The 13,974-nt window shown below is 44.0% G+C and overlaps 1 protein-coding gene across 1 annotated transcript; it reads right to left on the bottom strand.

The window, feature by feature from the left end:
• Positions 1-469: 469 nt before the first annotated feature.
• Positions 470-3,838, bottom strand: LOC142213354 (olfactory receptor 10A7-like). Its single transcript, XM_075281670.1, has 3 exons — positions 3,772-3,838; positions 3,302-3,366; positions 470-1,432 (listed from the first exon to the last, which is right to left on the bottom strand). Exons 1-3 carry the CDS (start codon positions 3,836-3,838, stop codon positions 470-472), a joined length of 1,095 nt encoding a protein of 364 aa, XP_075137771.1.
• Between the last annotated feature and the right edge of the window lie 10,136 nt (positions 3,839-13,974).

The raw sequence follows: 13,974 nt of genomic DNA, 5'->3' as shown, positions 1-13,974 counted from the left end.
TGGGGGGAAAATGCTCGTTTCAGGGGTAGGCAACGTTCGATCAAATTATACTTACCAAGCCCACGAGTGAGGGTCGGGCTGGATCCTCCGAGAAGTCTTCTCCGTGCAGCGTCCCCACGGCATCTTCCGGCTCTGAATTCACTCTACCAGGCATCGGGCCTGGGCAGAGCCGACTGCGCATGCCTGCACTACAAGTGGACATGCGCAGTCGGCTCTGCCCAGGCCCGATGCCTGGCAGAGTGAATGAAGAGCCAGAAGATGCCGCGGGGAAGCTGCACGGAGAAGACTTCTAAAGGTAGGAGAAGAAGCAGCATTGATTGGCCGACTGTATAGCATTCGGCCAATCAATGCTGGTTCTGCATCGAACTTTTCCATTCGAATAGCGAGTGGTACTCGATCGAGTACAAGTATTTCGAATACCATAGTATTCCATCGAATACCTACTCGATCGAGTACTACTCGCTCATCTCTAGTGGCTAATCTTAATTGGACCAAGGACTCTTAATAACTTTGATTTCCTTAGAGCTGCTTTGACATCCTTGTTTCTTAAGGTGTAAATAAATGGATTTACTAGTGGAATTATGACAGTGTAGACAAGGGCAAAGAATTTGTCTTGTTGACTGCTTTGGGGCTTACCATATACAACAATAACTGAGCCAAAGAACAAGCAAGTTACAATGAGGTGAGATGAGCAGGTAGAGAAGGCTTTCTTTTTGCCTATCGTGCTTTTAATTTTCAAGATGGTGACAATAATGTGGAGGTAGAATCCTACAATGATCAGAAATGGAAGCATGCTGGCAAATATAGCTGAAGAAGTTGTGGCCAGACCGCTGACAAAAGGATCCGAACACGCTAAATCCTGCACTGGAGCCAAATCACAGAAGAAATGGTCGATTTCATTGGGTCCACAAAACTCCAATTTAGCTGTAAATATGGTAGGTATGGCGGCTATAACACACCCAATAACCCATGGGCTTGCTGCAAGTTCAATACAAAGAGCTCTGTTCATTATACCTGAATAATGCAATGGGCTGCTAATGGCTAAATCCCGATCGAAAGCCATAACTAATAGAAGATAACATTCTGCTACTCCAAAAGAATTAAATGCATATAACTGGGCAAAGCACCCAATAAAAGATATCTTCTTGCTGGTGCCCAGTAAATTAGCTAGAAGTTTAGGAACAGTGACACATACAAATATTATTTCCAGAAGAGCAAAGTCACTGATGAAAAAATACATTGGTGTATGAAGTGAACGCTCTGACCTTATTAGGATAAGTATGGCACTGTTTCCCGCAATACAAGTTGTAAAAGCCAACAGGACAAAGGAAAAAAACAAAATCTGCAGATTTTGTAAATTGGAGAAAGCTAGAAGTATGAATTCTGTTACCATTGTCTTATTGAAATTGTGGGTTTTGTAGAGAAGCAATTCCTATAACACATGAAGATAACACATAAAAATAGTTAAGAAAAATATCCAAGTGTTGCACAGTATCCAACTCAACTTGTAAACCATAGAAATTTAGATGATCAAAGACATGTGATACTTATTTTAAGGTTATGGCAGCACTAGAGAACAAGGACAAACTTATTGCATTTATGATGTAATATTCGACATAGTGGTTACCTAAAAAATGGTACAAACTGATGTAAAAAGCAAAACATTTCTAAAAATTATATAGGGATAAAATAAAGAATAAAAGACTAATGTATTTAGTGAGAAATCTGGTTGGAGGGATATAACTTGAAGTTGGAGAGTCCTACAATGTTGGTTGCATCTCCATATGTTTGATTCCAATGTGTTTCTTGATATGCTGAAATGCAATTTTCAAGTGATCTAAAGAAGACACAGAGATAACGTTTGCACCTTTTCTGTTTTTGACCTACTCCAACACTGATGCAAATCACTAACCAATACACAGACATGAGACTATGGCCTAAGATGGGCCATATCACAGTAGTGATTACAACTCATCATAAAGCATACATAAACCTCTGCACAGATTTTGGGTTTTCTGGCAGCATTTTGGTTATTTTCAAATATACTTTCTACGTGGATTTTGGCTCCTTTCTGTAAAATTCTGCGCTGAAATCCAATTTATAAGATAAGATAAGATAATCCTTTAATAGTCACATAGTGGGGAAATTTCAGTAGTTACAGCAGCATAGTAATACAGATACAGGATAATACACAATAATATAATACAGACGTAGACACACATATGCTGAGAAGAGAAGATATACTAGGAGTCCATAGTAGATAGGGAACAGAAGAAGAAAGAAGGAAGACTTCATAGTCATAATCATTAGTTCTCTGTGTGGAGTGATCTTCGCTTGGTCTGATGTAGATTATGCAGCCTGGTCGCAGTTGGAAGGAAGGACCTGTGATAGCTCCTTCTCACACTTGGGGTGAAGCAGACGGTCACTTACAGTGCTGCTAAGTGCCATCAAGGTCCAATACATGGGATGGGATTTGCTCTCCCGCATGGAGGTCACCACGGACAGTATCCTTCTGTCACCCACCACCTGTACTGGGTCCAGGGGGCTCCCAAGGACAGAGCTGGCCCTCCTGATCAGCCTGTCAAGTCTATTTCTGTCCCTGGTTGATATACTGCTCCCCCAGCAGGCCACACCGAAAAAGATGGTTGAAGCAACCACAGAGTTGAAGGCGGCCCTAAGAAGTAGCCCCTGGACTCTGTAGGCCCTCAGCCTCCTGAGCAGGTAGAATCTTTACCCTTTCTGTGTAGCGCCTCCAGGTGATCAGCCCAGTCTAGTTTATTATTGAGGAGCACACCCAGGTACTTATAGGTCCTGACTATCTCAATGCATGTGCCTTGTGCCTTATTTAATATTTCCCCATTTCTCTGTTGCCAGCAGAAATCCTTTCACTGCTTATCGCTGATGTATGAGTGTCTGGCGACTTTCTAATATAGAGAAGTTGAGGGTCCATTGCTCCTTATCCCAACTGGGTGTTCAACTGGTGACATCTCTAGAAATCATACAGGTAAAACTAATATAGGTAGAACTAATACTGGTAAAATCTTCCAATCTTTCATATGACACCAGAACTACTGTTCTAGATTTTTATCATTTCCAAGATATAACTGAAGTGATTCTTCCTCCAGCCTCAACTTTTCTGTTTCTTATTGGAGCCCACCTGCCTACTCCAGTGGGAAGCAGTAAAGGATGTCCGCTTATAATAAGGAAACAGGGGAACTATTAAATGATGATGGAAAGGTTATTTAAGTGATGGGAATAACAGAAAGGAGCCAAAATCTGAAAGTTGCAGAAAAGTACTTACCTGTTTGACTGCAAAGGTAAGGGTGGATTTACATAACCATTGTTCAATGTCCATTGCCTTCATACCTTACAGGATGAGAGCATTAGACATTAAATAACAGATACAGAAGAAACCCACGCCATGTCTGCATCCAATCTAAAAAAAACATATCTGCGTCCATTACTCTACTACCATTAATGTCTGTTGTTGTTTTCCATCATAAGACTGAGATAATGGTATTGTCAATGTACAGGGTGGCCATAATATAACCTCAGATGTTTGGAGTCGTGTGCAGGCTGACCCAATGGACGGAATTGCCTGAAAATTTGTATGTTTGCTAATTAAGGCATGGGGAAACGGATGGCATGAAAAAAAAATCTGTCACAGCAGCGAGGTACCGGACAATGCTGGAAACAGTGGTCGTTCCCCAACTCCAACAGCGGCAGTGTCTGCAGACGATCACCTTCATGCAGGATGGAGGCCCTCCTCACATCGCAAATCCTGTGATGAACGCTCTTCGTTCACATTTTCCCGATGATAGGATTTTGAGCCACTCATTCCCTACAGCGTGGCCAACGTGCTCTCCGGATCTCACTCTTTGTGATTTCTGGTTGCGGGGACACTTGAAGGAGCGTGTTTATCGGGGGAATGTCGAAACCCTGCCATCATGCATGGTGAGCATAGTCATCCTATGCAGAAAGTGCTCCACGCTTGCTTGTAATGTCTCTGGTGAGATGCTGTGCACTTCCAACGTGATGCGGTCTTTGAGGTCAGGCAGGGTTTTGACATTCCCCCGATAAACACGCTCCTTCAAGTGTCCCCACAACCAGAAATCACAAGGAGTGAGATCCGGAGAGCGTGGTGGCCACGCTGTAGGGAATGAGCGGCTCGAAATCCTGTCATCGGGAAAATGTTTCCAGCATTGTCCGGTACCTCGCTGCTGTGATGGATTTTTTTTTTCATGCCGTTCGTTTCCCCATGCCTTGATAAGCACACATACAAATTTTCAGGCAATTTTGTCCATTGGGTCAGCCTGCACACGACTCCAAACATCTGAGGTTATATTATGGCCACTCTGTACCATAAGTGGCACAAAATGACCCACTTTGAAAAAATAAAATAAATAAAAAATGGGAAAAAAAATGTTTTACATTGAGTACTACTGCAAGTAGTCGCTGGTCATGAATGTTGGTCATATTATGAAACTAATTTTGGCATATCTCGAAACAGGGGAACAGGTTAATATGAACATATTTTTATATTACGCTGCAAGCGAATGGGAAATGAAATAAATACAGAAACATTTTTCAAACTTTGAATTTGACCCTTGGAATTGCAAAGTGCAAAATTCATAGCCAAAATCTTCATGTAACAAATTAAGATATTAACAGTTGTGGTTTATTTATTTACATTACCTGTGATATATTTCCCATATTTAATTGTAGGTAATATGATTTGTTTCCAGAGCATTGTATCCTTGTAGAGCACGGATTAATGAAAGCGAAGATGAAATACAGAAAAGATCTGCGCTTTTTATAATGAACTTAATTGGAAAGGAATTCTCAATAATTAATACCATAGGGAACACACTCTTCTGAGACTTCACAACCTAAGCAAAGGCATGTTGCTAAAAACGTTATGTTGTTACAGATGTAGCAAATATTAAATGAAATCTGGTAACCTCTTGCATCACCATAGCTGATCACTTAAAGATACATTTTTTTAAGAATTTTTGTGAATTGTGTTTTTGTAAATCACAGCATGTCAACTATACCTACTGAAATGCTGATGCTTTCCGTATAAGTATAATAGAGACAAGGAGGTAGTTAAAGAGGACCTTTCATGTCCTCCGGCACATGCAGTTTTATATACTGCTAGAAAGCCGATGCCATTAGTTTCGGCACAAAGATTTGCCCGGTGTCATAAGGGCGTTCCTGACAGTCTAGTTGGGCTGTGAGGAATGCCCCTCCAGATAGTACTCTTCCTTAATACCTGTAAATGTCTGGGAGGGGGTTGTTCATTACTGTCCAGCGATGACGCTGAGCCGTGAGGAACTCCCCACTCCCACCTCGAGTACAAGTCTATGGACAGATAATGTTAGACTCAAGGCTGGAGCTGCTCTGTTTCCTGTGCTGAGCCCAGCGCTTCTGCTGCCTGGAGGAGGATGGCCAGAACCTCCACAATAGTCTGCAGGGGATTCCAGTCTTCTCCTGGGACCGGGTGGTACTTCCAGAGTCAGCAGCAGGTCAGAGGCTATTTAGGACTCATTCTGACTCAGACCCATTACTGGTTATTGGTTATATTACTGGGTTGTCCCTGTTTATAGCCTCTGTGCAGGGTCGGACTGGCCCGCCGGAGCACCGGGGGATCCCCCGGTGGGCCCCCGGGCCCCGACTATACTACTAATCATTTTAGCATAGGCAGGGGCCCGATCGGGCCCCTAACCACCCCATTGATGATCGGGCCCCTGCCTATGCTAAAATTATTTCAATCGGGCCCCTGCCCATGTCAGAGGAGGATTAGGGGAGGCGCTTAGGGCGCCTCCCCTAATCCTAAGAACCAGCGCAAGGAGAGCTACCGATCTCCTTGCGCTTGTTCAGCCATCTACGTATCAGCGTAGGCGGCGTCATCACGCCGCCTACGCTGATACACAGACGTCTGAGAGAAGAGCATGCGGCAGCAGCAGGAGCAGCAGCGCGCGGTCGGACGGTAAGTATAATAACTTTTTTTTTTGTTTTATAATAGGCCGCTGCCTGCTGCAGTATCTACCAGCAGGCAGCAGCCTATTTACCAACCCGGACCTGCTCACCGCCGCCCCCGCTTCCCCTTGTACTTTAGGCCGCGGCGGGCGGTAGTGAATAGGCCCGGGCCAGGCCGCGATCCCACTGCCGCTATTATACTGAGGGGTCTTTTCAGACCCCCGAGTATAACAATCGGGGCCCCAGGGGAGGTGAGAGAACATAATAAACAGTGTTACTCACCTCTCCGGGATCCGGTGTTACTCCTAGCAGGCTTCGGGCCTATATGGTAATGCCCAGACGTCACGTGGTCTGGAATATTACCATATAGGCCCGAAGCCTGTTCTAGCAGTAACATATAGGCCCGAAGCCTGTGGTAGTAGTAATAACCTGTTACTGCGAGCACAGGCTTTGGGCCTGTATGGTAACAGGCTGTTACTGCTACCACAGGCTTTGGGCCTATATGTTACTGCTAGTACAGGCTTTGGGCCTATATGGTAATATCCCAGACCACGTGACGTCTGACACATTACCATATAGGCCCAAAGCCTGCTAGGAGTAAAATTGGATCCCGGCGAGGTGAGTAACAGTGTTTATTATGTTCTCTCACCTCCCCTGGGGCTCCAATTATTATACTCAGGGTGTGAAAAGACCCCCGAGTATAATAATAGTTCATGGGTGTGCAACTGTGGGGCATAATGTAGGCTGCAGGGGCTGCTGTGATATACTGTATATGGGTTGGATGTGTGTAGAAGTGAGGAGTCAAAGATGTCTTGTGTTTCAAACTTTACAGAGTCAAGTCACAGCTGGAAGAAGTGGTCATGGTGGTCCAAAGGGAAGAGACGGGAAATGTGGGAAGACGTCTCCTGTGAGTATTACTGCACAAAATATTACTGCATTATATTTATTGCAATGTTGTAATTTATTGTAATGGTACTGCTAGCACCCCCAATCCCCCCGCTGTCTGAGGTGGACAATCGAAAGATGCCCCCAAATCTTTCAATTACTACAACTCCCAGCAGCTCCAGATGCCCTGGAACTGTTGAGAGTTGTAGTCCACCCACCCCATAGATGATGTCCCACTCTATTGTTATGCTGGTGCCCTTTTCTAGAGCTCCAGCATAACAATATCCAAGTTTCAGAAACGCTGAGGACTTAGGATATGTTCACACATCAGTATGCCATCCGTCCGTTTGATTTCAGTTTGACACTTCAAAACGGACTGATGCACATACTGATCTCTACTCTGTTTACAATTGCTACTTTTAATCCCCTTATCTGTCCTCTAGGGGACGGAGAGCGTTTGCTATCAGCATAAAAAGGTGTCAGTATACAATCAGTATGTGCCTCAGTCCGTTTTGAAGTGTCAAACTAAATTCAAACGGACGGATGGCATACTGATGTGTGAACATACCCTTATCTGCCTGACAATGCCTGAAAATGGCTGACACCTGGCGGACTTCATTATGTTAATGAGGTCTGCCACTGTCTGTGTGTAACCGCCATTTTAATAGTCCACCTCTCCGTCATTCTGGTCCCATGGTGGACCTGTATGACGGAGAGCTTGCTGCTTTTGTGAACCTAGCATAAGGCTATCTCTGCACTATAACTTCTGTCATACAACCAAAGATGTGTTGCCCTGTGATTCTTTCACTCATGTTAGTGAATGGAGTCACATTGCAACCTGAGGGACCCAATGCGACTCCATTCACTAATGTGAAAGAGTCCCAAAGGGCACTGCGATCTTTGGTTGCATGAAGGAAGGAGTAGTGTAGTCACAGCTGTTTTGCACACTGTATTGTGCGTGAAAATGCACTTTAAACGTGTATAATGGCAAAAACTGGAAGGGGCGATATTATATATGGCAGTAGGGTGGGCCCCTGGAAATAATCCCACTGGTGGGCCCTAGGCACCCCAGTCCGACCCTGCCTCTGTGTCTGACCCTCTTTCCTCCAAGACCACCCCTTCTTGACTTGTGATTCAGATACTTCATGACCTCCAGTGTATGACCTCAACTTGCCCAAAGACCACCTCTCCTTGACCTGTGATTTGGATACCTTGTGACCTCCACTATATTACCTAGCTCTTCTGATTTCTCTTCTGCTACACCCTCTTTTCTTCTTGATTTTCTGTGTACCGACCCGGCTTGTTTGACTATGTCCTGACTACCCCTGGATTCTCTGTGACCTCCTGTGCACCACCCCGACCTCTACAAATTTCCTGCAGTGCTTACGCTATCCCCTGGCAATTATCCATACTGCAGTCGACCCTCCAGACCAGCTTCTACTGTTTCTTCATCCACTTACATGAGTAGTTTTTGTGTTTTCTGGTTCCACTGGAACTTGGGTTGCATTGTGTGTGTGTTGCTTTATGGACGGCTGCAGTTTTGGGTCCCAGAATTTACCAAGTCCAACTCCACCATCAGGAGCTCTGGCGAAGGCCTCTGGGGCCTAGTTCCGCTCCGGTTTGGAAAGCTTTGGACACTCAGTGCTGTTTTGCCTTGATGTGCGGGAGATTTTAGACTGAGATCGGTGCCGAAACTAACAGCACTGATATCTCCAGACCCGAGGAACATAGCGGAAAAACCTACATTGTACTGAATTCTAGCAGTATATAAAACTGCATGTGCAGAAGGATATGAAAGGTCCTCTTTAAAGGGATTTTTTTGTGCCCAAATAAAAATTTTATGCTGATGACCTATCCAAAGAATAAATCATCATAATGTGGTCTGATATTGACGTGGTGGTGCAATGGGAGCATGATGGAGTGATGACTGGTGCAAATGTAAAGGTGTCATTTGTAAACATCAAAACTGATCTGACATGGCCTGAAACCAGTAACCTGCCCAGATCAACTTTTCTAGCATGGCTGGAAGCTGCTAGTAGCTGAGTGTCAAATACTTTTATCCTATGAGTAGGTCATCAGAAAAAAAATTAGATTTGGGTCCAGAAAACCAGTTTAGTCTAATGCTCCATATAGCACGCCACAGCAAAAAAGTACTGTGGGAAAAACACTGTGGGAATGCATCGTGGTTTTCCCCCAGCGATTTTCACAGAAAGTCTGCAGAGTTTTCCTGCTTCAATTATACCTATAGGGAAATTGCTGGCATTTCCTTTGTTATAATTCACACGCTGCAATTTACATTCCTGCTGTGTATATTTTTCTGCAATGTGTGCATGGATTGGTTAGAAAACACCATGGTTTTTGGCACAGTGTTTACACCACTTGGGGCCCAGTCTCTAAGGTTTTTATTAGGAAACATCTGTCTGATCTCAGTAATATCAATGTATCTAAAATTTTTATGTTACCATGCCATTTTAGAGAATAAGATAAGATAATCCTTTACTAGTCCCACAGTGGGGAAATTTCAGTATGTTACAGCAGCATAGTAATACAGATACAGGATAATACACAGTAATATATTACAGACGTAGGCACACATATGCTGAGAAGAGAAGATATACTAGGAGTCCATAGCAGCTAAGGAACAGAAGAGAAAGAAGGAAGACTTCATAGTCATAATCATCAGTTCTCTGTGCGGAGTGATCTTCACTTGGTCTGATGTAGATTATACAGCCTGGTCGCGATTGGAAGGAAAGACTTGGGGTGAAGCAGACGGTCACTTACAGTGCTGCTAAGTGCCATCAAGGTCTCACACATGGGGAGGGATTTGTTCTCCTGCATGGAGCTCACCATGCTATACTGAATGCTATACTTGTTAATTTTCAACCTTTTACTTTCAAGGTATAGAATGGGTTACTTTTGAAAAAAAAAAAAAAAAAAAAAAAACTATCCACTTGAAAAAAATTCAGCACTTGACTTAAACTTGATGTTTATTTCCAAAAACTCTTTAAAAACATGATGAACATAATTTAAAAAGTAGAACATGGACCATAGAAAGGATTACACCAGCAATGTGGTGTGGTGGCAAAAAAAAAATATATATATATTATATGTAAATTTGTTATATTTTTCTCATAGGTACCATGAAACTACATGTTCTGAAAAATAGATATGGAAGTATTTGGTAGAGATGAGTGAACACTGTTCGGATCAGCTGTTCTGAACAGCACGCTCACATAGAAATGAATGGAAGCACCTGGCACGTACACTTTGCCGGCGGCCGGTCGCCGTGCCAGGTGCTTCCATTCATTTCTATGGGAGCGTGCTGTTCGGAACGGCTGATCCGAACAGTGTTCGCTCATCTCTAGTATTTGGCCTTATTCACATGACAGCTGTTTGACATTCTTTTTAAATTGGTTGAAAACCTATGGTTATATTCACACGTCTATTTTTTATCCAGACAAAACAGACAAAGATAAAGCATGCTCATTTTTTTGACGTGCTGTGCAAAACGGTCCATGAAAAAAAGAAAAGACATGTGAATATATGTATTCACTGACATCATTTCTCTGCTCCATCCAAGGACCGCCCACCTGACAGTAAAAAAATATAAGCATACTGTGTACTGATTCTAACTGACTGCTCAGGAACAGTGAGATCTAGAGAAAAAAATTCTAACCATGCAGGAATCAGTGGAACAGCATCGATTGATGAATGCAAGGAGTTGGAGTTGGTGGAGCTGGTGGAAGGTCTTCTTTAAGGGTAGACAAATCCATATAGCAGCAGAGAGTGTTACCCTCAACAGGTCTATCAATATGATGCTGATGGCTTTTACAGCATCTGCAATGGGGCAAAAAAGTATTTAGTCAGTCACCAATAGTGCAAGTTCCACCACTTAAAAAGATGAGAGGCGTCTGTAATTTACATCATAGGTAGACCTCAACTATGAGAGACAAAATGAGAAAACAAATCCAGAAAATCACATTGTCTGATTTTGTAAGAATTTATTTGCACCATAGTGGAGTTTGGAGTCTGACTGTTTGAGGGTGTGCACAGGTGTCTTTTTATACTGATAAGTTTAAACAGGTGCCATTACTACAGGTATTGAGTGGAGGAAAGAGGAGACTCTTAAAGAAGTTGTTACAGGTCTGTGAGAGCCAGAAATCTTGATTGTTTGTAGGTGACCAAATACTTATTTTCCACCATAATTTGCAAATTCTTACAAAATCAGACAATATGATTTTCTGGATTTGTTTTCTCATTTTGTCTCTCATAGTTGAGGTCTACCTATGATGTAAATTACAGACGCCTCATCTTTTTAAGTGGTGGAACTCGCACTATTGGTGACTGACTAAATACTTTTTTGCCCCACTGTATCCAGTGATAACTGATGCAATAGTAGTAGTTTCTGGACAGTACAGCATTAGAGATGAGCGAGTAGTATTCGATTGAGTAGGTATTCGATCGAATACTAAGGTATTCGAAAAATTCGTACTCAAATACTACTCGCTATTCGAATGGAAAAATTCAATGCAGAACCAGCGTTGATTGGCCGAATGCTATACAGTCGGCCAATCAACGCTGGTTCTTCTCCTACCTTTAGAAGTCTTCTCCGTGCAGTGTACCCGCGGCATCTTCCAGCTCTGAATTCCCTCTGCCAGGCATTGGGCCTGCGCAGAGCCAACTGCGCAGGCCCGCGCTACAAGAAAATGGCCACTTTTACTGTAAGCGGCCATTTTCTTGTAGTGCGGGCATGCACAGTCAGCTCTGCTCAGGACTGGTGCCTGGCAGAGTGAATTCAGAGCTGGAAGACGCTGCGGGGACGCTGCACGGAGAAGACTTCTCTGAGAATCCAGCCCGACCCTCACTCGTGGACTTGGTAAGTTCTATTTGATCGAATGATGCCTACCCCTGAAACGAGCATTTTTCCCCCATAGAGTATAATAGGATTCAATATTCGATTCGAGTAGTTGAATATTGCGGGGCTACTCGACGCGAATATCGAATATCAATCATTTTACTGTTCGCTCATCTCTATACATTACCATAGGTTCATCTTTAAAAGTTACTTACATTTAGTATTATCACAATTATAATGACCTATGGAATAAAGTTAACTTGTTATATTGACTGTACAAGGCACAGAAACTAAAAGCAAAATCCCCCCCCCAAAAAAAAAAAAAAAAAAAAAAAAAAATCCAAAAAGGAATCATCAAATTACAGCATAAATAGCTCAAAATGTTAACATTGAAAATACAACTCATTTGATATATTGAATATAGTATACACTGTTTAGTAATTTGATTTTATCTAGAGATGAGCGAACACTAAAATGTTCGAGGTTCGAAATTCGAATCGAACAGCCGCTCAATGTTCGTGTGTTCGAACGGGTTTCGAACCCCATTATAGTCTATGGGGAACATATACTCGTTAAGGGGGAAACCCAAATCCGTGTCTGGAGGGTCACCAAGTCCACTATGACACCCCAGGAAATGATACCAACACCTCTGGAATGACACTGGGACAGCAGGGGAAGCATGTCTGGGGGCATCTAACACACCAAAGACCCTCTATTACCCCAACATCACAGCCTAACAACTACACACTTTACACACTCAATACCACCTCTCTGACAGTAGGAAAACACCTTGAAACATGTGTATTTGGCACTTGCAGTGAGGAGAGCTTGTCACCAGCAGTGAATTTGGCCCTTGTAGTAAGTTGAGGTTGGCACCAACATTTGTTTTGAAAATCAGGGTGGATTGAGCCTCTAACCAGCAGAGTTTGGGCAAATTCATGGTGGAGGGAGCCTCTAAAAACCCCAGTTTGGACCAATTCATGGTGGAGGGAGCCTCTAAAAACCCCAGTTTGGACCAATTCATGGTGGAGGGAGCCTCTAAAAACCCCAGTTTGGACCAATTCATGGTGGAGGGAGCCTCTAAAAAACCCAGTTTGGACCAATTCATGGTGGAGGGAGCCTCTAACCAGCCCAGTTTGGGCAAATTCATGGTGGAGGGAGCCTCTAACCAGCCCAGTTTGGGCAAATTCATGGTGGAGGGAGCCTCTAAAAACCCCCGTTTGGACCAATTCATGGTGGAGGGAGCCTCTAAACAGCCCAGTTTGGGCAAATTCATGGTGGAGGGAGCCTCTAACCAGCCCAGTTTGGACCAATTCATGGTGAAGGGAGCCTCTAAAAACCCCAGTTTGGACCAATTCATGGTGGAGGGAGCCTCTAAAAAACCCAGTTTGGACCAATTCATGGTGGAGGGAGCCTCTAAACAGCCCAGTTTGGGCAAATTCATGGTGGAGGGAGCCTCTAAAAACCCCAGTTTGGGCAAATTCATGGTGGAGGGAGCCTCTAAAAATCCCAGTTTGGACCAATTCATGGTGGAGGGAGCCTCTAAAAACCCCAGTTTGGACCAATTCATGGTGGAGGGAGCCTCTAAAAACCCCAGTTTGGACCAATTCATGGTGGAGGGAGCCTCTAAACAGCCCAGTTTGGACCAATTCATGGTGGAGGGAGCCTCTAAACAGCCCAGTTTGGGCAAATTCATGGTGGAGGGAGCCTCTAAAAACCCCAGTTTGGGCAAATTCATGGTGGAGGGAGCCTCTAACCAGCAGAGTTGTGGGAAAGCAGGGTGGAGGGAGCCTCTAACCAGCAGAGTTGGTGGAAATCAGGGTGGAGGGAGCCTCTAACCAGCAGAGTTGGGGGAAATCATGTTGGAGGGAGCCTAGTATTAGCAGAATTGTGCAACGCTTATGGTGGATGAGTATGAGGATGCGGAGGAATTGGAGAGGTTGAGTACAGACATGGAGTTTCATGTTGGGGTGCTTTACACAGGTGGACACAAAAATGAAGGCTCTATCCAGTGGTGGTTCATTTTTATCAAAGTGAGCCGGTCGGCACTCTCAGCTGACAGACGGGTGCGCTTGACAGTGATGATGCCACCGGCTGCACTGAACACCCTCTCAGATAGGACGCTGGCGGCAGGACAGGACAGCACCTCCAAGGCATATAGGGCAAGTTCAAGCCACAGGTCCAACTTCGACACCCAATACGTGTAGGGCGCAGAGGGGTCGGAGAGGACAGGGCTGTGGTCGGAAAGGTATTCC

This window comes from Leptodactylus fuscus, chromosome 7 (genome assembly GCF_031893055.1).
Source record: "Leptodactylus fuscus isolate aLepFus1 chromosome 7, aLepFus1.hap2, whole genome shotgun sequence".
NCBI classification, from domain to species: Eukaryota; Metazoa; Chordata; class Amphibia; order Anura; family Leptodactylidae; genus Leptodactylus; species Leptodactylus fuscus.
The sequence above is the reverse complement of the archived record's forward strand: the minus strand, read 5'-3'. Positions and strand labels throughout refer to the sequence as shown.